This window comes from Oncorhynchus gorbuscha, linkage group LG12, assembly GCF_021184085.1.
Source record: "Oncorhynchus gorbuscha isolate QuinsamMale2020 ecotype Even-year linkage group LG12, OgorEven_v1.0, whole genome shotgun sequence".
Taxonomy (NCBI): Eukaryota; Metazoa; Chordata; class Actinopteri; order Salmoniformes; family Salmonidae; genus Oncorhynchus; species Oncorhynchus gorbuscha.
Genome location: NC_060184.1, coordinates 40,637,888 through 40,662,204, shown reverse-complemented (window position 1 = coordinate 40,662,204; position 24,317 = coordinate 40,637,888). Strand labels below are relative to the sequence as shown.

The following is a 24,317-nucleotide window of genomic DNA, read 5'->3' as shown; positions in this document are numbered from 1 at the left end:
GAATAGAAGGAATGATGGATGGCGCTAAATACAGAGAAAGTCTTGAGGGAAACCTGTTTCAGTCTTCTGGAGATTTGAGACTGGGACGGAGGTTCACCTTCCAGCAGGACAAGCATACTGTTCGAGCAACACTCGAGTGGTTTAAGGGGAAACATTTCAATGTCTTGGAATGGCTGTTTCAAAGCCCAGACTTCAATCAAATTGAGAATCTGTGGTATACCTTAAGGATTGTACACCAGCGGAACCCATCCAACTTGAAGGAGCTAGAGCAGTTTTGCCTTGAAGAATGGGCAAAAATCCCAGTGGTTAGATGTGCCAAGCTTATAGAGACATACCCCAAGAGACTGGTAGCTGTAATTGCTGCAAAAGGAGACTCTACAAAGTATTGACTTTTGGGGGTGAATAGTTATGCATGCTCAAGTTTACTGTTGTTTTCACATTTCTTTTACAATTACAAAATATTTTGCATCTTCAAAGTGGTAGGTAGGCATTGTTGTGTAAATCAAATGATACAAACCCCCAAAAATCTATTTTAATTCCATGTTGTAAGGCAACAAAATAGGGAAAATGCGAAGGGGGTGAAAACTTTTGCAAGCCACTGTACCTCAACAGACTAGTGTATAAAAGCCTGTAAACCTGTTAGGCCAGTGATAGACTGATGGTGTGTGGGCTGTTTTGGGAGAGATGGATTGGGTGTTTGTGACTCTGAAGGTTCCCGTTCTGAGTTAGTGTGGCGGCACAGTGGGAGAACAGGAAGATGCACTATGCCACAGGATCGCTAACCCGCATGGTCATGAGCTTTATTCAGTCAGACACACACACACACACAATAATTATTTTGCATTGTGCAGTTTGGAGGATGTGGGGAGCTGTGTTGTCTATGTATAATTCATCCAGATACAACTGGTACATACTGTATCATTATGGGCTGTGTTTCACTGTGGAGAGAGAGAGACAGCGACAGAGAGAGAAGGTTGTGGACTAGTGCACTTTCCTCCAGTCATCAATGACTATCTCATCTATAACCACTGAGTTATACACGAATAGGCTCTAATTCTTTCCCACTAAAGCAACATAGACTAGGAGCCGAAGACGGACACCCAAAAATCTAAGCTATAATTTAGGTTAATCTGATAACATCTACTGAGTATCTGTATACTTAGGAAAACATCTTTATCATAAAGACTCAAGTCCAACCACTGCTCTGGAGCTGTAGTGTCAACTAAGTACATATAGTTAACACAACTAAGCAAGTTTTTGCTAGCTCAACCACATCCTCTATGCACCACTCCAAAAATAGTCGTGTTGTTTTGGTGACGACGCCAAAACGTTTCCACAATGATGTCACGTTCTGACCTTAGTTCCTTTGTTTTTGTCTTTGTTTTAGTATGGTCAGGGCGTGAGTTGGGGTGGGCAGTCTGTTTGTTTTTGAGTTTGGCCTAGTATGGTTCTCAATCAGAGGCAGCTGTCAATTGTTGTCCCTAATTGAGAATCATACTTAGGTAGCCTGGGTTTCACTTTTGGTTTGTGGGTGTTTGTTTTCCGTGTGAGTGTTTGGTCCACACGGTACTGTTTCGGTTTTGTATTTCAGTGTTCAGTTCATTTCATTAAATATTACATTATGAACACTTACCACACTGCGCTTTGGTCCAATCCTTCTTCCACCTCTGAATGCCGTTACAAATGGACCTGAACTCTAACCTTTGACCTGATGTGACCTGTTGTGTTTGACCCCCATCCACATACTAAACCCCACACCCTCTGCTCCAGTTGCCCTCACTCCAGATCTGTCCTGCCCTAGAATTCAGTTCAACTAATAATAGATAGAAAGTTAATTGCATGGATTTTTTCCCTATTAATAATGTAAAATTAGCAGCTGTACAGAAAGACTCATGTGACGGCCAAATTACAGAGGAGGAACTTATTGATGCAATTAAAGCTTTTAAGTCTGGGAAAACTCCAGGGCTGGATGGCATACCAGTTGAGGTATATCAAACCTTTTTAATGTACTCAAAGGTCCGTTATAAGCATGTTTTAACCACTCCTATAATAATGGTACATTATCAGATAATCAACAAGAAGGTCTGATTTCATTATTACTGAAACAGGACACAAGTGTTAAATATATATAAGATTCAGTTCATTTTAAAAATTGGAGACCCCTTACACTTCAGTGTTGTGATTGTGATGCAAACATTATAGCAAAATGCATAGCGCACAGAATTAGAAAGGTATTGTTGGATATTATTCATCCTTTTTTTACATGGACGATACATTGGAGATAATATAAGACAAGTACTGGAAACAATAGAACAATATGAAAAATCTGGGAAACTAGGCCTGGTATTCATTGCTGACATTGAAAAGGATTTTGATAAAGTACAACTGGAATGTATATATAAATGCCTGGAATATTTCAATTTTGGAGGATCTCTTATACAATGGGTTAAAGTTATGTATAATAACCCTAGGTGTAAAATACTAAATAATGGCTACTTCTCAGAAAGTATTACACTGTCAAGAGGAGAAAAACAAGGTTGTCCCCTATCGGCATATCTAATTATTATGGCCATCGATATGTTAGCTATTAAAATCAGATCCAACAATAATATCAAGGGGCTGGAAATCCAGGGCCTAAAAACAAAAGGTGTATGCTGATTATTCATTTAAATGCACAATTTGGATCCCTCCACAGCCTCAGAGAATCTAGATACTTTTTCTAACCTCTCTGGATTGAAACCAAATTAGGCTAAGTGTACTAAATTATGTATTGGATCACTAAAAAAAATAAAACTTTTACATTACCATGTGGGGGTGCCACAGGGTTCAATTCTCGGGCCGACTATTTTCTCTGTATATATCAATGATGTTGCTCTTGCTGCGGGCGATTCCCTGATCCACCTCTACGCAGACGACACCATTCTGTATACTTCCGGCCTGTCCTTGGACACTGTGCTATCTAACCTCCAAACGAGCTTCAATGTCATACAACACTCCTTCTGTGGCCTCCAACTGCTCTTAAACGGTAGTAAAGCCAAATGCATGCTTTTCAACCTTTCGCTACCTGCACCCGCACGCCTGACTAGCATCACCACCCTGGATGGTTCCAACCTAGAATATGTGGACATCTATAAGTACCTAGGTGTCTGGCTAGACTGTAAACTCTCCTTCCAGACTCATATCAAACATCTCCAATCTAAAATCAAATCTAGAGTCAGCTTTCTATTCCGCAACAAAGCCTCCTTCACTCACGCCACCAAACTTACCCTAGTAAAACTGACTATCCTACCGATCCTCAACTTCGCCGATGTCGTCTACAAAATAGTTTCCAACACTCTACTCAGCAAACTGGATGCAGTTTATCACAGTGCCATCCGTTTTGTTACCAAATCACCTTATACCACCCACCACTGCGACCTGTATGCTCTAGGTCGGCTGGCCCTCGCTACATATTCGTCGCCAGACCCACTGGCTCCAGGTCATCTACAAGTCCATGCTAGGTAAAGTTCCGCCTTATCTCAGTTCACTGGTCACGATGGCAACACCCATCCGTAGCACGCGCTCCAGCAGGTGTATCTCACTGATCCTCCCTAAAGCCAACACCTCATTTGGCCGCCTTTTGTTCCAGTTCTCTGCTGCCTGTGACTGGAACGAATTTCCAAAAAAAATAATCGCTGAAGTTGGAGACTTTTAACTCCCTCACCAATTTCAAACATCTGCTATCTGAGCAGCTAACCGATCGCTGCAGCTGTACATAGTCTATCGGTAAATAGCCCACCCAATTTTACCTACCTCACACCCCCATACTGTTTTGATTTATTTACTTTTCTGCTCTTTTGCACACCAATATCTCTACCTGTATATGACCATCTGATCATTTATCACTCCAGTGTTAATCTGCAAAATTGTAATTATTCACCTACCTCCTCATGCCTTTTGCACACAATGTATATAGACTCATTTTTTTCTACTGTGTTATTGACTTGTTAATTGTTTACTCCATGTGTAACTCTGTGTTGTCTGTTCACACTGCTATGCTTTATCTTGGCCAAGTCGCAGTTGCAAATGAGAACTTGTTCTCAACTAGCCTACCTGGTTAAATAAAATAAAATGTAGTTTACCAATAAAATGGTTTAACGGTGATGTGGACATACTCTGTATTCGTATCCCGAAAGAAAGAAATTCTCACTACAATACATTTATCTGTCTATTTGTGGAAAAATCACACTGATTTACCCTTTAGTCATATCCCAGAGTACCTATTTGCTTATGGCTTTGCCTACACCTAGGGATCTGTTTTTTAAATTATATGAGCAAACAATATTCAATTTTATTTGGAATGGCAAGCCAGTCAAAACTAAACGGCATATTTATATAATGAATATGAACTCGAGGGCAGAAATGATTAAATATGAATGCATTAGACCTCTCATTAAAGGCTTCAGTCATACAAAAGTTATACTCAAATCCAAACTGGTTCTCTAACAGATTACTAAAAATGTCTCATCCCATGTTCAAGAATGGCCTTTTCCCCTTTATTCAGATTACAACCTCTCTCTTTCGGTTGTTTGAAAATGAAATAATCTCTAAAATATCGCTATTTTTAAAACAAGCCAGAGAAAGTTGGTTTGCAATTTCAGTTTAATCCACCTGAAAAGACAGAACTAATACAAAAAATATTATGGCTAAACTCAAATATACTAATTGTTTTAAAATATTCTTTTGGGGGGGAAAAAATATTTTAAAAAGGTAAAACATTGTAAATGATATCATAAATAGGACTGGTGGAGTTATGTCCCACATGCAGCTAACAAAAATATATGGAAATGTCTGCTCTACCCAAAATTACATCCAACTAATTGCAGCATTACTGTCACGTTCTGCCCTTAGTTCCCTTGTTTTGTCTTTTGTTTTAGTACGGTCAGGGCGTGAGTTGGGTGGGTTGTCTATGTTAGTTTGTCTATGATTTTCTATTTCTGTGTTTGGCATGGTATGGTTCTCAATCAGGGGCAGCTGTCAATCGTTGAATGAGAACCATATTTAGGTAGCCTGTTTTCCATTGTGTTTTGTGTGTGGTTATTTTCTCTTTAGTGTTGTACCTTACAGGACTGTTCGTTTATTGTTTTGTTTTCAGTGTTCATTAAAATATTTAAAAATATGAACACTTACCACGCTGCACCTTGGTCCTCCTCTCCTTCCCCAGATGACAAGCGTTACAATTACCGCAAAAATGGAAGAAGCAAGTGGAGGGGGAGTAAGGTACTTGTCTGTCGGCCCAGCATTAAAGACCAAAATTGGTTAAAGAAAATTTTGATAAAGAAAAAAGTACACCAGTTTAATTTAAGGACCAAAAAATTGACAGCTGTGCCATACAGAATGCAAAATAGTTGGGAAGAGATTTTTGACGTACCGATTACAAAGCACATTATGCTGGATTCAAAACTTAGAATTTAAAAATCTAACTTATTATATGGCTGAAGAATTGCAACATTTACGTGGAGCTAACTCTGCAAATAGCTCTGCTGGGTGATTTGAAAAGTCATAGTCAATCAATCAATAATATAATAATAATTATTGTAAAAAAATGTATCTTTAATTTACAATCTGTAGAAACTATGAGAATAGAAAGGTTCAGAACCTTTGTGAAAAATCACAGCATAGTTGAAAATATATGGCAAATATAAATAAAAACTGGATGGTGTTAAGAGCTAGATGGGAGGGGTTTTGTGGGGCTGAAGGGTGGGCCTAAAAACAAGAAGATAATATACTGTGTCATTAAAATGTATATAGGTTCAGAACTTTTGTGAAACAGCACAGTTAAAAGTATATGGAAATAGAAATCAAACTGAATGGTCTTCAGAGACAGAAGGGAGGGGGTTGAGGGTAGCTGAAGGCTGGGATTAAAAACAAACAAAAAATAACTATTGTAAAATACATTGTGCCTGTAAAATGTATATAGGACGTATAACCTGGAAGTAGAAGCCCTAAGTGTTGTTGTCCTTTAGTTGACCTCAATTCGGGAAGGGGTGGTAGGGTTAGGGGAAAATAATAAAATATATATATTTTTTAAATATATAGACACAGTACCAGTCAAAAGTTTGGACACATCTACTCATTCCAGGGTTTCTTTATTTTTACTATTTTCTACATTGTAGAAAATATTTATCTGCAATATTAAAGCTGATCTACCCCCCCAAAAAAACAAAAACAAAAACAGATAGAGGGATTAATAGAGAAAGCGAGAGATAGAGAAAGCAGGAGAACGAGGTAGAGAGGGGACAGAGAGAGAAAGAGAGAAAGCGGTAGAGAGAGGTAGAGAGTGGTGAGTTCTGGTACAGTCCAGCTCTCCCTGTGACACAGAGGCCTGTCCTTAGTGATTGTTCAGCCACACAAAGAGAGTGATAGGGCTGCCTAGCACTGGGGCTGGGGTTGGGGCTGGGGTTGGGGTTGGGCCTGCTGCTGTATAGGCTGGTCATGGGAGGGTTGAAAAGGCACAGTGACTGAATGGAACAGTTATAATGTTAGAATAGACTGTTAGAATGTTCTGTAAAATGGCTCACAGGATGGGTAGTAAGATAATCCAATGGGAGTTTGTCAAAAAGGGAAGTAGGGCAAAACACATGCACCCAGGCAGACACAGAGAGACTGACACCAAAGCAAGAAGGGGATTTCAGCTCCATCACACTCTCAGAAATGGTGAGTGAAATGTCCCAGTTTTATCTTAACGTTCCTCTCTGTTGGCATGGCGGGCTCTAACCTAAACACAGTAGTACCCAGGGGTACCAACTGGGCACAGTTATAAACCGCTCAGGACACACACACACACACACACAACCGGGTACAGCCCCGGTGTTCTGCCACAAACTGCTCAGGACATAGATACTGATCCCTTCCTGTCTGTCTGATGATGTCACAGCCCAGGTCCAGGGGACTTCCTGTCTGACAGTTAGAGGGGCCATTCCCTCAGGAGTTAACTAGAGGGAGGGTCTGGCTTTCTCACGGTGCTGATGATCATCACACACACACAAACGGATGTCCCCAGCGTTCTGCCACAAAAACACTCAGGACACACAGACACACATACAGTAGTCATCAAATCAGTAATGCTGTGATCTGGTATCTCTCCAGCCTGTCAGCTTGTCAGTAATCTATGCCTTGTAAAGCTTATACAGCACTACCTCAGTCACATCAGAATCAGCACTAAGTACTCAACCAGTACTTCTTGTAAGCGAGTCGTGTCAAGCCAGTACGTTTACACAGCTTTGAGCTGACACACGCACACTTTAGAGCTGACACCTAGGGTTACGGTTAAGTTTGATGTGGTTGCTTTTGGTAAACACTCTCTGCAGGTCTACAGTTATAAGGGTACAGCTGTGGATTACAAATATCAAATTAAAATGTATTCGTCACATGCACTAAACACAACAGGTATAGACTTAACCGTGAAATGCTTGCTAACGAGCCCTTCCCAACGATGCAGAGTTAAATAATAACAAGAAAATACAGGTACAGTGGCAAGTAAAAGTATGTGAACCCTTTGAAAATACCTGGAGTCCTGCATTGATTGGTCACACAATTTGATCTGATCATCATCTAGGTCACAACAATAGACAACCACAGTCTGCTTAAACCAATAACACACAAACAATGATACATTTTCATGTCTTTATTGAACACACTGGGTAAACATTCACAGCGCAGGGTGGAAAAAGTATGTGAACCCTTGGATTTAGTAACTGGTTGACCCTCCTTTGGCAGCAATAACCTCAACCAAACATTTTTTTGTAGTTGCGGATCAGACCTGCACAACGGTCAGGAGAAATATTGGGCCATTCCTCTTTACAAAACTGTTTCAGTTCAGCAATATTCTTGGGATGTCTGGTGTGAACCGCTCTCTTGAGGTGATGCCACAGCAATTCAACTGGGTTGAGGTCAGGACACTGACTGGGCCAATACTGAAGGCGTATTGTCTTCTGTTCAAGCCATTGTGTTGTTGATTTACCTCTGTATTTTGGGTTGTTGTCCTGTTGCATCACCTAACTTCTGTTGACCTTCAATTGGTGGACAGATCGCCTTACATTCTCCTGCAAAATGCCTCGATAAACTTGGGAATTCATTTCTCCGTAGATGATAGCAAGCTGTCCAGGCCCTGAGGCAGCAAAGCAGCCTCAAACCATGATGCTCCCTCCACCATACTTTACAGTTGAGATGAGGTTTTGATGTTGGTGTGCTGTGCCTTTTTTTCTCCACACATATTGTTGTGTGTTCCTTCCAAACAAATCAACTGTAGTTTAATCTGTCCATATAATATTTTGCCAGTAGCGCTGTGGAACATCCAGGTGCTCTTTTGCGAGCTTCAGACGTGCAGCAATGGGGTTTTCTGGACAGCAGTGGCTTCTTCCGTGGTGTCCTCCCATGAACACCATTCTTGTTTAGTGTTTTACATAGTGTAGACTCATCAACAGACATGTTAGCATGTTCCAGAAATTTCTGTATGTCTTTAGCTGACACTCCAGGATTCTTCTTAACCTCATTGAACATTCTGCGCTGTGCTCTTGCAGTCATCTTTGCAGGACAGTCACTCCTAGGGAGAGTTGCAACAGTGCTGATATTTCTCAATTTATAGACAATTTGTCTTACCGTTGACTGACTATTAGAGATTATTTTGGAACCCTTTCCAGCTTTATGCATGGCAACAATTCTTAATCTTAGATCTTCTGAGATCTCTTTTGTTTGAAGCATGGTTCACATCAGGCAATGCTTCTTGTGAATAGCAAGAATAGGATCGGCGATGGCTAGAAGGCCGGTGACGTCGACCACCGAACGCCGCCCGAACAAGGAGAGGGGACCGACTTCGGAGGAAGTCGCGACACCTAGGGGTTTTCCAACCTACACTGTGAATGTTTAAATTCTGTCTTCAATATGGACAAGAAAAACACAATAATTTGTGTGTTATTAGTTTAAGCACACTATATGTCTATTGTTGTGACTTAGATGAAGATCAGATCAAATTTGATGACCAATTTATTCAGAAATCCAGGTATTTCCAAAGGGTTCACATACTTTTTCTTGCCACTGTATATAGACGATGTGCAGGGGTACGAGGTATTTGAGGTAGATATGTAATGAAGGCAGGGTGAAGTGATAGATAATAGATAATAATAACACTAAAAATTGACTAGGCATCAGGATATATAATAATAAAAGTAAGAATAAAGAACAGATGAGTGTGCAAGTGTGTGTGTTTGTGTCTGTCTCTCTGCGTGTGTGTGTGTGTGTGCGTTTATGTGTCTGTCTCTCTGCGTGTGTGTGTGTGTGTGTGTATTGTCTGTGAATGTGTGTGGGTCGTGTGAGAGTGTAGTGTGTGTGAGTGTGTATATACTGTATAGTATTGTGTATGTGAAACACCGGTGTAAGATAGGGTCAGTGGAGATAGTCTGGGTAACCATTAATGAACTATTGAGCAAACTTATGACATAGGGGGTAGAAGCTGTTTCACAGCCTGTTGGTCGGAGAGCCGATGCTCCGGTACCGTTTGCCGGAGGGTGGCAGAGTAAACAGTCTATGGCTTGGGTGCTGGAGTCTTTGGCAATTTTTTTAGACCTTCCTTTGACACCACCTGATATAGAGATCAATGATGGCAGGGAGCTCGGCCCCAGTGATGTACTGAGCTGCCTGCACCACCCTCTGTAGCGTTTTGCGGTCGAGGGTGGTGCAATTGCCATACCAAGTGGTGATGCAGCCAGTCAAGATGCTCTCGATGGTGCAGCTGTCGAACGTTTTGAGGATCCGAGGGCCCATGAAAAATCTGTTCAACCTCCTAAGGGGGAAGAAGCGCTTTCATGCCCTCTTCACGACTGTGCGGGTTTGAGTTGACCATGTAAAGTCCTTAGTGAAATGGATACCAAGGAACGTGAAGCTCTCGACCGGCTCCACTACAGCCTTGTCGATATGGATGGGGGCGTGCGCTCCACTCTTTCTACTGTCGTCCACAATCAGGTCTTTGGTCTTAAGAAAAGGTTGTTGTCATGGCACAACACTGCCAAGTTTATGACCTCCACCCAGTAGGCTGTCTCATTGCCGCAGATAAACAGCCCAACCACCATCGTGTCATCAGCAGAGTTGATGATGGTGTTGGAGTCGTGCGTGGCCACGCACTCGTGAGTGAACAGGGAGTACAGGAGGGGACTAAGCACACAATCTGAGGGACGGCGTGGCGGGGGGGGGGGTTGTTGTCTACCCTCACCACCTGGGGCCATCCCGTCAGGAAGTCCAGGATCCAGTTACAGAGGGAGGTGTTCAGTCCCAGGGTCCTTAGCTTGGAGGGGACTATGATGTTGAAATCTGAGCTGTAGTCTATGGACAGAAATCTCACATAGTTATTTCCCTTCTTGTCCAGGTGGGAGAGGGCAGTGTGAAGTGCAATTGAGATTGTGTCGTCTGTGGATCTGTCAGGGCAGTATGCTAATTGGAGTGGGTCCAGGGTGTCTGGGATGATGGTGTTGATGTGTGTTATGACCGTCCTTTCAAAGCATTTCCTAATTGCAGATGTGAGTGCTACAGGGCGATAGTCATTTAGGCAGTTTACCTTGGAGCTCTTAGGGACAGGGACAATGGTGGTCAGTTGGGATTACATACTGGGACGAGGAGAGATTGAAAATGTCAGTGAAGACACTTGCCAGCTGGTCTGGGCATGCATTGAGAACGTGCCCTGTTATTCCGTCTGGCCCGGTGGACCTTGCGAGTATTAAAATGTTTAAAACTTTTACTCACGTCAGCCACGGGGAAAAGCGTTAGTATAATTCAATAGAGTCCGAATGTGAAGCCTAGCATTTATAGGTAGCATTTCTCAGGGTGTATATAAACACTAAGATCTGTGGTCCTCTGGAGCTGCTCTGCTGTTTTTTTCCCTTGGGAAACCAGGTGTGTGCACTCTGTGCAATCAGTGATTGATGTGTGTATGGCCTCACCAGGGCATGAGTCTGCCTATCCTGGTCCACTTGCTCTTGGTGATGAAGAAGCCGACAACGGGGTCGGTCATGGCTCCCCATGCCTTCCCTATGAACAGAACCATGGAGGCCTGGAACGGGTTGATCTGGGGAGGAGTTAACAGAGGAATGGAGTTAGAAGACACAGAAAGGAGGGAAAGAAGGAAAAAGAGGGAGAGAGGGAAAGAGAGAGAGAGAAAATAGGAAGAGAAAAAGAGAGTGACACACAAAGATGTGTTACCTGGGCGACATCCAGCAGGTAGATTTGGAGGAAGAATGCCGTAGCACTGCCGGCCACCTGATTGGGGGCTCCTCCGATGGCGAAACACAGTTTACTGCAGAAAGACAGCCTCTGGTCCAGCACAGTCTACGGACGTGCAGAAGAAATATCTGAGAGTTACAAGTCAGTTAGGCCTATCACTCACACATTTCATGGAGGTGCATTATCGGAGAAATAGTCAAATAAGTGATATGCAAAGCCGATGAGATACAGTTGACTACTCCGTCTTTCTTTACCGTGTAAAGACAATAATTGTGTTTGCTAGCCATGGCTATGTAGCCTAAATAGTAGCCTCAGATAAGATACTAGCAGGAAACAAATCTGAAGGTGGAAGCTATCTTTGTGGATAAGAAATACAGATTTTGCAGCAGAGTGAGTCTGTGACAGCAGGGCGCTGGATTTGTGGCGTCCCCAAAACATTCAGAACCACAGAACTGGAGATAAAAATGTGCCTCCTTTCTGTGTCTTTAGAATTCTATTTTCAGAAATAGATTGTCCACTGTGATGTCAGGGACATCACTGAGCGCCATTCACATAAAGTTCGCTACAGAAGTTTGACCTTATGTCATAGACCATGACTAACTTCCTTGTCCAAATAGTATATGACATATATGTCCAAATATGACTTGCAACATTGTTTAGTGAGATGGAAAGGGTAATACTTTATTTGGATAGTCCCAAGTAGATGGTTTGTTGACGTTCAGTAGAGGTTCAATAACGGTCAACACCATTTCAACTAACCCTAACACTTATGATCAGGGGATGATCAGAGATGTTTCCATCCTTACACATGAAATAGCAGGCTCCTGGACAGCCCGATATTTACGACTGTTATGAACATCTCGGAGACAGACACGGAAACACACACGGCACGGTACAATGTCTTTCCTTCCGTCTCTCTCTCCCTCTATATGTACATACAGTATGTACATATCTTTCTCTCGCGCTCTCTATATGTACATACAGTATATACATATCTTTCTCTCGCGCTCTCTATATGTACATACAGTATATACATATCTTTCTCTCGCGCTCTCTCAATTCAATTTCAATCTAAGGGATTTATTGCCATGGAAAACATATGGTAACATTGCCAAAGCAAGTGAACTCTCTCTCTCTCTCTCCTTTCTTTTTTTCCCTTCCCCCATCTCTCTCCACACTCTCTCTCTCTCCCGCTAACCTTTGTTGTTTCCATACATTACAGTTATGGGTGGGTTACCTCGCTGCCAACAACTGTAGGCCTTTCAGGCTTTATGAAAGAAAGATATCACCAAAACAACTACAGACCAACCACAGTCCAAAGCCCTTCAACACACTGTCATTATCTGGCTGACTTTATTTGATCTTCTTTCGTCTCCTCAAGAGAACATTGATGGTTTCTAGAATGACAATTCTAGAAGGGAGCTGTGTAATTATTTAAAACACAGCAAGACAAGCGGGTTATGAGTAAGGAAAGAGTAGCATGTGGATTAACTTCAAAACTCTCAGTCTCTACTTAGTCTCGACCCCTTCCACTCATCCTCACTGCAGTTAGCTCTAAATGGGAAGACAAGACAAGTCTTTGGTTTCTACGGAAAACACTGGTTAACTGATTAAGGGTCTTAATATCCCAATGGTCTGTGCCAGATCAGTGACGTCTTGGTTCAACATCAAGTGTGTCTATGACTTTTACCCTCATCTGCAATACAGCTACGTAGTTGGACTCGCCGTCACTGCTTGTATCCCCATAACATACTCCACACTGAGGGGGTAAACCCAGAAAACAGAGCTACACTCTTGGGAAAAAGGGTTCCAAAAGGGTTCTGCGGCTGTCCCTATAGGATGACCATTTTTGGTTCCAAGTAGAACCCTTTTTGGTTCCAGATAAAACTATTTAGGGTTCCATGTAGAACCCTCTGTGGAAAGGGTTCTACATATAACCTAAAAGGGTTCCACCTGGAACCAAATGGGTTTCTTCAAAGGGTTCTCCAATAGGGACAGCCAAAGAACCCTTTTTGGTTCTAGTTAGCACCTTCTTTTCTAAGAGTGTACTGTAAAGAGGCCATGTCGTTTTAGGCTCTCTCTTTGTACAAGAAGGTTAAATAGTCCACAGGTCATCAAACAAGGATTTATCTTAACTTCATACCAGATAGTCAGGGCCTGATAGCATTCATTAGTGGCGCTTGCCTAGCTCTATACACAGACACAGAGAGAGTCTGACTACAGTCTTATTTACTGAGGTCTTATGATTGAAGATGTAAACAGGATATCCCTCCGCTGTCTGAACACACGTTATCTAGCTTCCTATAACTGCATAAACACACACACACACACATAAAAGCACCTCAGAGAGAACAGACCATCAGCATACTGTGGCTCTGGGAAAATGGGGCAAATTCCCAAAGTAAATTACTTTGTTAATGATGATGAAGTGGGGGAAAAAAAGCGACTCTGGCTACGTGCCTTTATGTTTTTAAAGAGGATCTTAGTTATTAGCTGACTGTGACGCACACAGAGGATGAGTAGGGAATAGTGAATATGTTTGATTGCTTTTCCCACTTCTGTCAGCATTCACAGATTGAGTGTGTGTACTGTATGCGTGTGATAGATAAAGCTGGTTGTATAAAGAAATAAAGCTGGTTTAGAGCTTTACATAAAGGTTTACAAGCAGTAGAATTTCCTCATACAATTTGACATTGGCCTTAAAAGGCAGATTTTATGGTTGGTGTGTGTGTGTGTGTGTGTGTGTGTGTGTGTGTGTGTGTGTGTGTGTGTGTGTGTGTGTGTGTGTGTGTGTGTGTGTGTGTGTGTGTGTGTGTGTGTGTGTGTGTGTGTGTGTGTGTGTGTGAAAGTGTTAGGATGGAACCAGAGTGTGAAGTTCTGGCCTCTGTGATGCCAAGAGATTGGACACAGACTTGGCATACATAATTTAACTCACAAGGATTACAACATGTAACATACTTATTCTGAAAGCACTTAAACACAGTAATAGAGAAGTCAAACAAGTCCCTCTCCTCTCCTGTCTGGAGCTGTCAGCTGTGTTCTGGTGATTGACCACCAGAGGGCCTGGCTGAAGCTGAGGGACTCACTGTGACAGGTGACTGTTAGGGCAGGGATCATCAACTACAAATAATTACAAATAATTTGTTTAACTGCAAATTGACCGCAAGAAGCCCAAACAGATATAATATTTGACTAAAACATAATAATTTCAAACCTTGCTTACATTTGTTTACGATTACACATCTCTCTATTATGTGTGGGAATACTTTGGAACAGATTTCCAACATTTTAATCACTTAGAGCTCATTTGCTGGTGTTTGTACAGTCTTTAATGTCCAACAGCAAAATAAACACCTGTGGGCCGCCATTTGGGGAACCCTGCATTAGGGGCTTTAGTCTCCTCTGTTTCAGCCTCTGCTTTAGCATGTATAATTCACCCAGGTCACACACATATCATTCATAAGGGCCATGCTGTACACACAGCTCCTCCACACTCACATGAACACACACACACACACACACACACACACACACACACACACACACACACACAGCTCAAGGTCACGCTGCATCCATTCTTTCAGAAAAACGGTGTAAATATTACATCGCTTTTCTTCAATGGCTATTCACTGAATTAGGACAGCATTAAACACATTGCTGAGCAATAATTGCAGCCAAACAATATTGAATTTCCAGCAGTGAATAAGCCAGTGTGAATCTAAACATAGAAGACGATGTAGAGTACTTATTTTTGTCTGTATCAATGCACTGGAGGTATAATGAAACACAATAGGCTACATCTGTATTATAATGAACTGGTGGTATAGTAAAATAAAGGTTTGGCTCCTCGTCTGTCATTGCCTTCCGCCCCTGGGCATGTGTGCTGGAATACCATCAATAAGTAAGCATTCCATTTACTCACACGAGTACACGGCTTCACATATTTTCACTGGCACACACACACACACTGCATTCTTTCACAGGAATGTCTCTTTCTGACATTCAGGCAGTCTTACTGGTACCCAAAAAGCACTCAGGGTGAACTTACACCAATATCATCCATCCAACAGAGAGAGAAACATCCTCTGTGTCTGGTCCTAAGCTGTAAGTAGTATTATCACAATTCAACTGATGTTCAATTTAATTAACTAACTCCCTGCCCTCAATCTCTCAAATATCCAGGCATTGTATAACAGCACGCCAGAAAGCCAAACCAAAGGAACATGAACGTCCCCTGAGATGTCAGTCCAGGGGTAAACTAGCCAACTGATTCACTAAATAAAAGCAGTGTTTCCTTACCTGGTGGGGGGGCTTGTTGAAAGCTGGCTCTGGGGGCTTGAAGAGTTTTCCTGCTGGGGTATGGGGTACCCTCTTTCCCTTCGCCATGGCTGGCTCCTATGTGAATGTGAGTGAATGTGTGTCTCTCTGAGTCTGAAAGTGTGTGTGTCTGAGTGTGAGCGTAAGTATGTGTGTGTGTGACTCTAAGTGACGGCCGGGGATGAGCTGGTGTTCCTGTGTGTGTTCGGGAGGACGGGAGGCTGCTCAATTCTGCTGCCACTCACATGCTGCCCTGTGTTCAGTGCTCAGGGGCTGGAACTGAGCCAGAGAGGGAAGGGCAGTTAGGCAGAACCCACACATACTGTAAACACACACATAACCATCCCCTGTTTCACCCTGATCTCTATTTCACATGTATTTATGTCAGCCAGCAACACTGCATCACATTAATACATCTAATTAAGAGATGCCATGTCTTCATGTATCATTATTAAGATAGGATGAAGAAAATGTGACACCCTATATTGGTAGGCAAAACACATGGAAATATGCTTGCAAATATTCTGTATTTTTGTTTATGAGCGAGGCTATCTCGGAATCAGAATCACCTTTATTCGCCAAATACATTTGCATGTACCAGGAATTTGACGTGGTGAAATTGTGCTGCCACAAACAGAATCTACCGAACACATATAACAAACAATCATTTATTTTACTATATCATAGCAGTTTTGCCATAAGTGAACACATCTCTTACAACCTCAAATCTCGGTCATTATCTCAATCACATCCCAGGTAAACAATAAGCAAGAATACAATAATAGAAAGAGAGGTCTGTATTGGCTTTACCTGAGTGATGCTGCGACAAGAGAAAAGTAGAGGCACTCAGTGGATCGCAGGCTCAGAGAGATACAGGGAGAGAGTCGCATGCAGGCAGATTCCAGCAGTAGAGCAGAAGGAGACTGCGGTGTTTGACAGACAGTGCTGTTCCACTTCATTCACCGAGTCTCACAGCGGGACATGCGCCTCCAGTGGTCAACAGTGGTAGCACAATCACAGAAGGTGATAATAACATTGACATTATAGTCATTACAGGGTTATAATAACATACAGTACCACTTACTCATTCAAGGGTTTTTCTTTATTCTCATTATTTTCTACATTGTAGAATAATAATGAAGACATCAAAACTATGAAATAACACATATGGAATCATGTAGTAAACAATAAAGTGTTAAACAAATCAAAATATACTTTCCATTTTAGATTCTTCAAAGAAGCCACCCTTTGCCTTGATGGCAGCTTTCCACACTCTTGGCATTCTCTCAACCAGCTTCATCAGGTAGTCACCTGGAATGCTTTTTTCTGCTTTTCCTTCACTCTGTGGTCCAACTCATCCCAAACCATCTCAATTGGGTTGAAGTCGGGTGATTGTGAAGGCCAGGTCATCTGATGCAGCACTCCATCAGTCTCTTTCTTGGTCAAGTAGCCCTTACACAGCCTGGAGCTGTGTTTTGGGTCATTTTCCTATTGAAAAAATAAATAATAGTCGCACTAAGCTCAAACCAGATAGTGTAACGACGTTCGTCTGTTGAATGAAGAGAGTCAGACCGAAATGCAGCGTGTAGGTTACTCATGACTTTAATGAAAGTATCGCGGTACATGAAATAACTGATATAAGAAAACAACAAACAAAACGTGAAACTAATTACAGCCTATCTGGTGACTACAACACAGAGACAGGAACAAACACCCACAAAATACAACGCAAACTCAGGCTACCTAAATACGGTTCCCAATCCGAGACAACGAGAATCACCTGACTCCAATTGAGAATCGCCTCAGGCAGCCAAGCCTAACTAGACACACCCCTAATCATACACAATCCCAATTAATACAAACCCCAATATGAAACACAACATATAAATCCATGTCACACCCTGGCCTACCCAAACATATACCAAAAACACAAAATACAATGACCAAGGCGTGACAGAACTCCCCCCTAAGGTGCGGACTCCTGGAAGCACCTCAAGAGCATAGGGAGGGTCCGGGTGGGCGTCTGTCCATGGTGGCGGTTCTGGCTCGGGACGTGGACTCCACTCCATAAATGTCCTAGTCCCTCCCCTTCGCGTCCTGGGATCATCCACCTTCTCCGCCGACCATGGCCTAATAGTCCTCACCCAGATCCCCACATAACTGAGGGGCAGCTCGGGACAGAGGGGCATCTCGGAACAGAGGGGCATCTCAGGACAGAGGGGCATCTCGGGACAGAGGGGCAGCCCGGGACAGAGGGGCAGCCCGGGACAGAGGGGCAGCCCGGGACAGAGGGGCAGCCCAGGACAGATGGGCATCTCAGGACAGATGGGCAGCCCGGGACAGAGGGGCAGCCCGGGACTGAGGGGCAGCCCGGGACTGAGGGGCAGCTCGGGACAGAAGCAGCCTGGTACTGAGGGGAAGCCCGGTACTGAGGGGAAGCCCGGGACTGAGGGGCAGCTCGGGACAGAAGCAGCCTGGTACTGAGGGGAAGCCCGGTACTGAGGGGAAGCCCGGTGCTGAGAGGAAGCCCAGTACTGAGAGAAAGCCCAGTACTGAGAGAAAGCCCAGTACTGAGAGAAAGCCCAGTACTGAGAGGAAGCCCAGTACTGAGAGGAAGCCCAGTACTGAGAGGAAGCTCAGGCAGGTAGTAGGCTCCGGTAAATCCTGGCTGGCTGGTGGAACTGGATGATTCAGGTTGTCTGGCTGATCTAGAAGATCTTGGCAGACTGGCACTTCTGGCGGATCCAGGCAGACTGGCGACGCTGGACTGACTGGCGGCGCTGGGCAGACTGGCGGCGCTGGCGGCGCTGGGCAGACTGGCGGCGCTGGGCAGACTGGCGGCGCTGGGCAGACTGGCGGCGCTGGGCAGACTGGGAGCACTGGCGGAGCTGGACCGACTGGGAGCACTGGCCGCGCTGGGCCGACTGGGAGCACTGGCGGCGCTGGACAGACAGGAGACTCCGGCAGCGGAGAGGAGAAAAGCGCTGGCTGCGCTGAACAGGCGAGGCGCACTGGAGGCCTGGTGCGTGGTGCTGGAACTGGTGGTACTGGCGCGAGGACACGCACAGGAAGCCTGGTGCGGGGAGCTGCTACCGGAGGACTGGTGTGTAGAGGTGGCTCTGGATAGACCGGACCGTGCAGAAGCACTGGAGCTCTTGAGCACCGAGCCTGCCCAAACTTACCTGGCTCGATGCCCACTCTAGCCCGGCCAATAGGAAGGGCTGGTATGTGCCGCACCTGGCTCTGCACCCGCACTGGAAACACCGTGCGCTCCATACCATAACACGGTGCCTGCCCGGTCTCTCTAGCCCAACGGTGAGCACAGGGAGTATGCGCAGGTCTCCTACCTGGCATAACTATTCTCCCTTCTAGCCTCCCCCCAATAATTTTTTTGGGGCTGTTTTTCCGGCTTCCAACCGCGTCGCCGTGCTGCCTCCTCATACCTGCGCCTCTCCGCTTTAGCTGCTTCTATTTCCTCCTTGGGACGGCGATATTCTCCCGGCTGCGCCCAGGGTCCTTTTCCGTCTAATTCCTCCTCCCATGTCCAAATCTCCAAGTGGTGCAGCCTCTCCCACTGCAACTGCTCTTCACGATTAACTGGGAGAGTAGGCTCAGGTCTGACTCCTGACTCAGCCACTCTCTCTCTGCGCTCTCCCCCGCTACTTTCGGTTTTCGCTCTGCGTCTCCGTGTTTTCCTTTTAAACTCCATTAGCCTGTAGCCCTCTTCCCAGGCGGGCTCCTGCACTCTCTCCGGGTCGGCCGCCCACCTGTCGATTTCCTCCCACGTCGTATAATCCATGCTTCTGCTGTCCATAACGTCGTCCTTTAGCTCCTGCCAGTTCACACGCTGCTCGGTCTGTGAGTGGTGGGTGTTTCTGTAACGACGTTCGTCTGTTGAATGAAGAGAGTCAGACCGAAATGCAGCGTGTAGGTTACTCATGACTTTAATGAAAGTATCGCGGTACATGAAATAACTGATATAAGAAAACAACAAACGAAATGTGAAACTAATTACAGGTGACTACAACACAGAGACAGGAACAAACACCCACAAAATACAAAGCGAACTCAGACTACCTAAATACGGTTCCCAATCCGAGACAACGAGAATCACCTGACTCCAATTGAGAATCGCCTCAGGCAGCCAAGCCTAACTAGACACACCCCTAATCATACACAATCCCAATTAATGCAAACCCCAATACGAAACACAACATATAAACCCATGTCACACCCTGGCCTACCCAAACATATACCAAAAACACAAAATACAATGACCAAGGCGTGACAGATAGAATGGCGTTTCGCTGTAGAATTCTGTTGTAGCCATTCTGGTTAATTAAGTGTGCCTTGAATTCTAAATAAATCACAACAGTGTCACCAGCAAAGTACTCCCACACCATCACACCTCCTCCATGCTTCACGGTGGGAACCACACATGCGGATATCATCCGTTCACCTAACTCTGCGTCTCACAAAGACACAGCGGGTTGGAACCAAAAGTCTCAAATTTGGACTCATCAGACTAATGGACAGATTTCCACCAGTCTAATGTCCATTGCACGTGTTTCTTGGCCCACGCAAGTCTCCTCTTCTTATTGGTGTCCTTTAGTAGTGGTTTCTTCGCAGCAATTCGACCATGAAGGCCTGATTCACGCAGCCTCCTCTGAGCAGTTGATGTTGAGATGTGTCTGTCACTTGAACTCTGTGAAGCGTTTATTTGGGCTGCAATGTGAGGTGCAGTTAATTGCAGATTTCTGAGACTGGTAACTCTAATGAACTTATCCTCTGCAGCAGAGGTAATTCTGGGTCTTCCTTTCCTGTGGCGGTCCTCATTAGAGACAGTTTCATCATAGCGATTGACGGTTTTCGCAACTGCACTTGAAGAAACTTTCAAAGTTCTTGAACTGTTCCTCATTGACTGACCTTAATGTCTGAAAGTAGTGATGGACCGTAATTGCTCTTTGCTTATTTTAGCTGTTCTTGACATAATATGGACTTGGTATTTTACCAAATAGGGCTATCTTCTGTATACCACCCCTACATTGTCACAACACAACAGATTGGTTCAAATGCATTAAGGAAAGAAATTCCACAAATTAACTTTCAACAAGGTACACCTTTTAATTTAAATGCATTCCAGGTGACTACTTCATGAAGCTGTTTGAGAAAATGCCAACAGTGTGAAAAGCTGTCATCAAGCCAAAGGGTCACTTGATTTGTTTAACACTGCCAAGCCCTGACCATAGAGAGCCCTCAGTTCTCTATGGTGTTTAGGTCAGAGCGTGACTGGGGAGGTTCTGGTTTATAGATTTCTAGGCTGGTGGTTTGTGTGATTCCCAATTAGAGGCAGCTGGTAATCGTTGCCTCTAATTAGGGATCAAATTTAGGTAGGCCTTTCCCCACCTGCATTTGTGGAATATTGTTTGTGTGTTTGAGCACTACGTCGTCACGGTCTTTAAGTTTTGTTTCTAGTTTCACTTTGTAATTAAAGGTCATAAGGTGAATGCACCAATTTGTAAGTCGCTCTGGATAAGAGCGTCTGCTAAATGACTTAAATGTAAATGTATGTGGAACTCAATTCACTCTGCGCCTTGGTCTGCTCATTTCCAAAATCGTTACAAACACCCTTTTTAGTTACTACATGATTCCATGTGTTATTTCATAGTTTTGATATCACTTATTTTACAATGCAGAAAATAGTCAAATGAAGAAAAACCCTGGAATAAGGCAGGTGTGTCCAAACTTTTTACAGGTACTGTGGGTAGGCTTATGTAATGAAGCAGAGGTTGTTTGGACATGTTCTAATTATCAGCCACCATGAAAAATTATGCTCTTAAGATGATCAATAAACATTATTTGACCTTAAAGGCAGTGTAACTTCAGCGTACAGTATGTTTAAAACGAGTTCTAATTTCAATCGACAGATTTGAGCAAAAATCAGCCCGCAGTGGTCACAATGAGATCTGAGAAAAAACGATGGTATCAGGCTTCTCTCTACCTTTCTCCCCGATAAGAGAGCAGCGCAGCCCCTCAAACAGACACACACTTTCTCATTCTGCTGTCTCAATGACAGAATCTATGTGATTAATGATCCATTGCACATGTGTCACTTACATTGCTGTCTGGTGACATTGTTGGCATAACTTTCCAGCTATCATAATAAGTTACTTTTCCCCACAGTGAATGTTAATGTATTCAATCTTCTTCCTCTTTGCCTCCATGCTATGTGATGCTGGCACCTCACCAAACACCAAATCCGAATGAGAGTTGAGTGAAAGTTGGCTGGATTGGTTTCCCATGCAGGTCAAAAGCAGATGGTGTTAGGCTAGAGGAATGCATTATATGCAGCCCGGTTGAATGTTTTAACGTTATGCTATGATCGACAGGCCTACGTGGCTGCGATGTAGGTTTACATTGCATTCTAATCTGATTCATGAGGGACGGGCACACACGCACAAACACACCAGAGACTGTGATACATAGACACACACTTTATACAGGTTACAGGCATAAATCTGGGCACGTTTAATTATAAACTAGTATGATTGTCACCAAATAGGCAAATGTCAGGTGCATAGTTAGAACAATCCCATACTAACCAGTTTTAAAATGTGATCTAATATATCCGATGCTTTTTATATTGTTCAAAGGTTAATCTCACTCACGAGTCTTTGTTCAACGATACATTCAGCGCACCTCCTGTCCCACAGAAGACCTGACTGTTCTCTTCTCTCCTCTTCGCAGCATCCCTTCTTTCACAACAAGACGTCAAACCGCTGAGCAGTCAACTACACTGCATTCTCTCAGACACGCTGCCAGCAACCGGGGCACAGATATCTGAAAGGGAGAACCCAGCCAAACCCTTAAGATGTCCTCACACATTCCAAACATTCAGTCCGCCCTTGCCAGTAAAATGACTGCCTGCAAATATATCACCATCGTGAAATCATGCATATAAACGCATTACTCCGTATATGTTTCAGATAATGCTAAATAATGCGTGAAGAGGAATGTGCAAATCAAATTTCTGTAGCGGATCAGGTAAAAAGACAGTTTGGAAAATATAAAATGGGACTTAAAGTTAGGTAATTCCAGGCAATCGTAGTGCTATTAAAAATGTTGCGGATGGGAAATGTGTCCCCTTTTACTACAGGACCCCGCTGACAGTCTGCCTGGCAGACCCATGGTAGCCTAAAGAAAATACCTGTCTAGTTCTATGGGTTGTCCAGCTGTGCAGTAGCTTTCACATCGACTCTCCTTGTGTCCTGCTCTCTCTTATGTCTCGTTGTCCCTCCGTGTGGCTTTAAATATCGAATATCATGGCATTGAAACCCTCTACAGCAATATCCGCGCCCCTTGGAAATCCAATTAGCGTAATGTATTTTTTTAAAATTTAACCTTTATTTAACTAGGCAAGTCAGTTTAGAACAAATTCTTATTTACAATGACGGCCCAGCTAAATGCCTTCTGTCTGCGAGGACAGGGGCTGGGATTAATATATATATATATATATATATATATATATATATATATATATATATATGTGTATATATATATATATATATATGTGTATATAGGACAAAACACACATCACGACCAGAGAGATACCACAACTGTAAGGTTCTGTATTTATTTTCTTAGTCAACCTTGTGTTCTGTTTCGTTGTGTTCTTGAACGTAGCCCTGTTTCTTTGTGTTCTTGAACGTAGCCCTGCCTTTCATTTTTGTTCATTGATTTCACCAGTGTTATTTACACACCTGGTCTCATCAGCTCCTTATTTAGTTCAGTTCATTCTGTTTGTGCCTTTGTGAAGTATTGTTTGTTTTGACTCTACTAAGCCTTTTCCTAGCTCGTTTGTGTCAACCAGTTATAGCCTTCAGTCCTAGGTGAAATAAACACCTGCCATGAATCTACACCTTTTTCTCCCTGAGTATTCATTACAAAAACACTACATAGAGACAGACCTAAGACAATAACATAGCATGGCAGCAACATAACATGACAGCAGCACAAAACATGGTACAAATATTATTGGGCACAGACAACAGCACAAAGGGCAAGAAGGTAGAGGCAACAATGCATCACATGAAGCAGACACAACTGCCAGTGTCCAATGAGTCTTTGAATGAAGAGATGGAGATAAAACTGTCCAGTTTGAGTGTTTGTTGCAGCTTCGTTCCAGTCGCTGGCTGCAGTGAACTGAAAAGACGAGCGACCCAGGGTTGTGTGTGCTTTGGGGGTGTTGTATGTGGAGGATGAGGGCTGCAGTAATAAATAATAAACAAATCTCCATCAAAATCCCCATTTTTAAACTACTTTTTTCCCTGGGCTGCATCTCAATCCACCTCATCTTTTCCAAGACTGCAGTGGAACGTGGCAGAGATACAGGGTTTTTTTGTCAGACCAGGAGACATCCCGAAAATTGGTCTTCTCACAAAAACCTCTAGTGTCCAAACGGTTTGGGCTCCACGAGCATCACAGGACTTGTCTGAAGTTGGTACTACCGATGTGCCAACTTCTGTCTGTAGCTTCCAAATAGTTTGGGCTACACACTAATAGGCCTGTGACCCATCTTTGGAAAGATGAGATTGAGTGTTTGCCATTCTGAAGGTAACCTGGTACTGGGCCAAATAAATGACATAAGTGCCTAGATCATTTACACCTGAGAGCTAGATCTTGAGCAGGCCTGGGCAAAGGCTGGCCCGGGAGCCATATCCAGCCTGTGACCTGATTCAGTATGGCCAGAG

At 43.6% G+C, this 24,317-nt stretch overlaps 1 protein-coding gene across 1 annotated transcript in view; it reads right to left on the bottom strand.

Annotated features, from left to right (window-relative positions):
• LOC123991010 (major facilitator superfamily domain-containing protein 2B-like) overlaps positions 1 to 22,907 on the bottom strand; it is a 44,200-nt gene extending 21,293 nt beyond the window's left edge. The window contains exons 1-6 of the mRNA XM_046292113.1: positions 22,775 to 22,907; positions 22,236 to 22,407; positions 16,378 to 16,554; positions 15,550 to 15,846; positions 11,230 to 11,355; positions 10,971 to 11,095 (exon numbers count right to left, since the gene is read on the bottom strand). Of these exons, the coding sequence (XP_046148069.1) occupies positions 10,971 to 11,095; positions 11,230 to 11,355; positions 15,550 to 15,636 (338 nt within the window). The 5' untranslated portion in view covers positions 15,637 to 15,846; positions 16,378 to 16,554; positions 22,236 to 22,407; positions 22,775 to 22,907. The remainder of the gene's footprint in view (positions 1 to 10,970; positions 11,096 to 11,229; positions 11,356 to 15,549; positions 15,847 to 16,377; positions 16,555 to 22,235; positions 22,408 to 22,774) is intronic.
• Between the last annotated feature and the right edge of the window lie 1,410 nt (positions 22,908 to 24,317).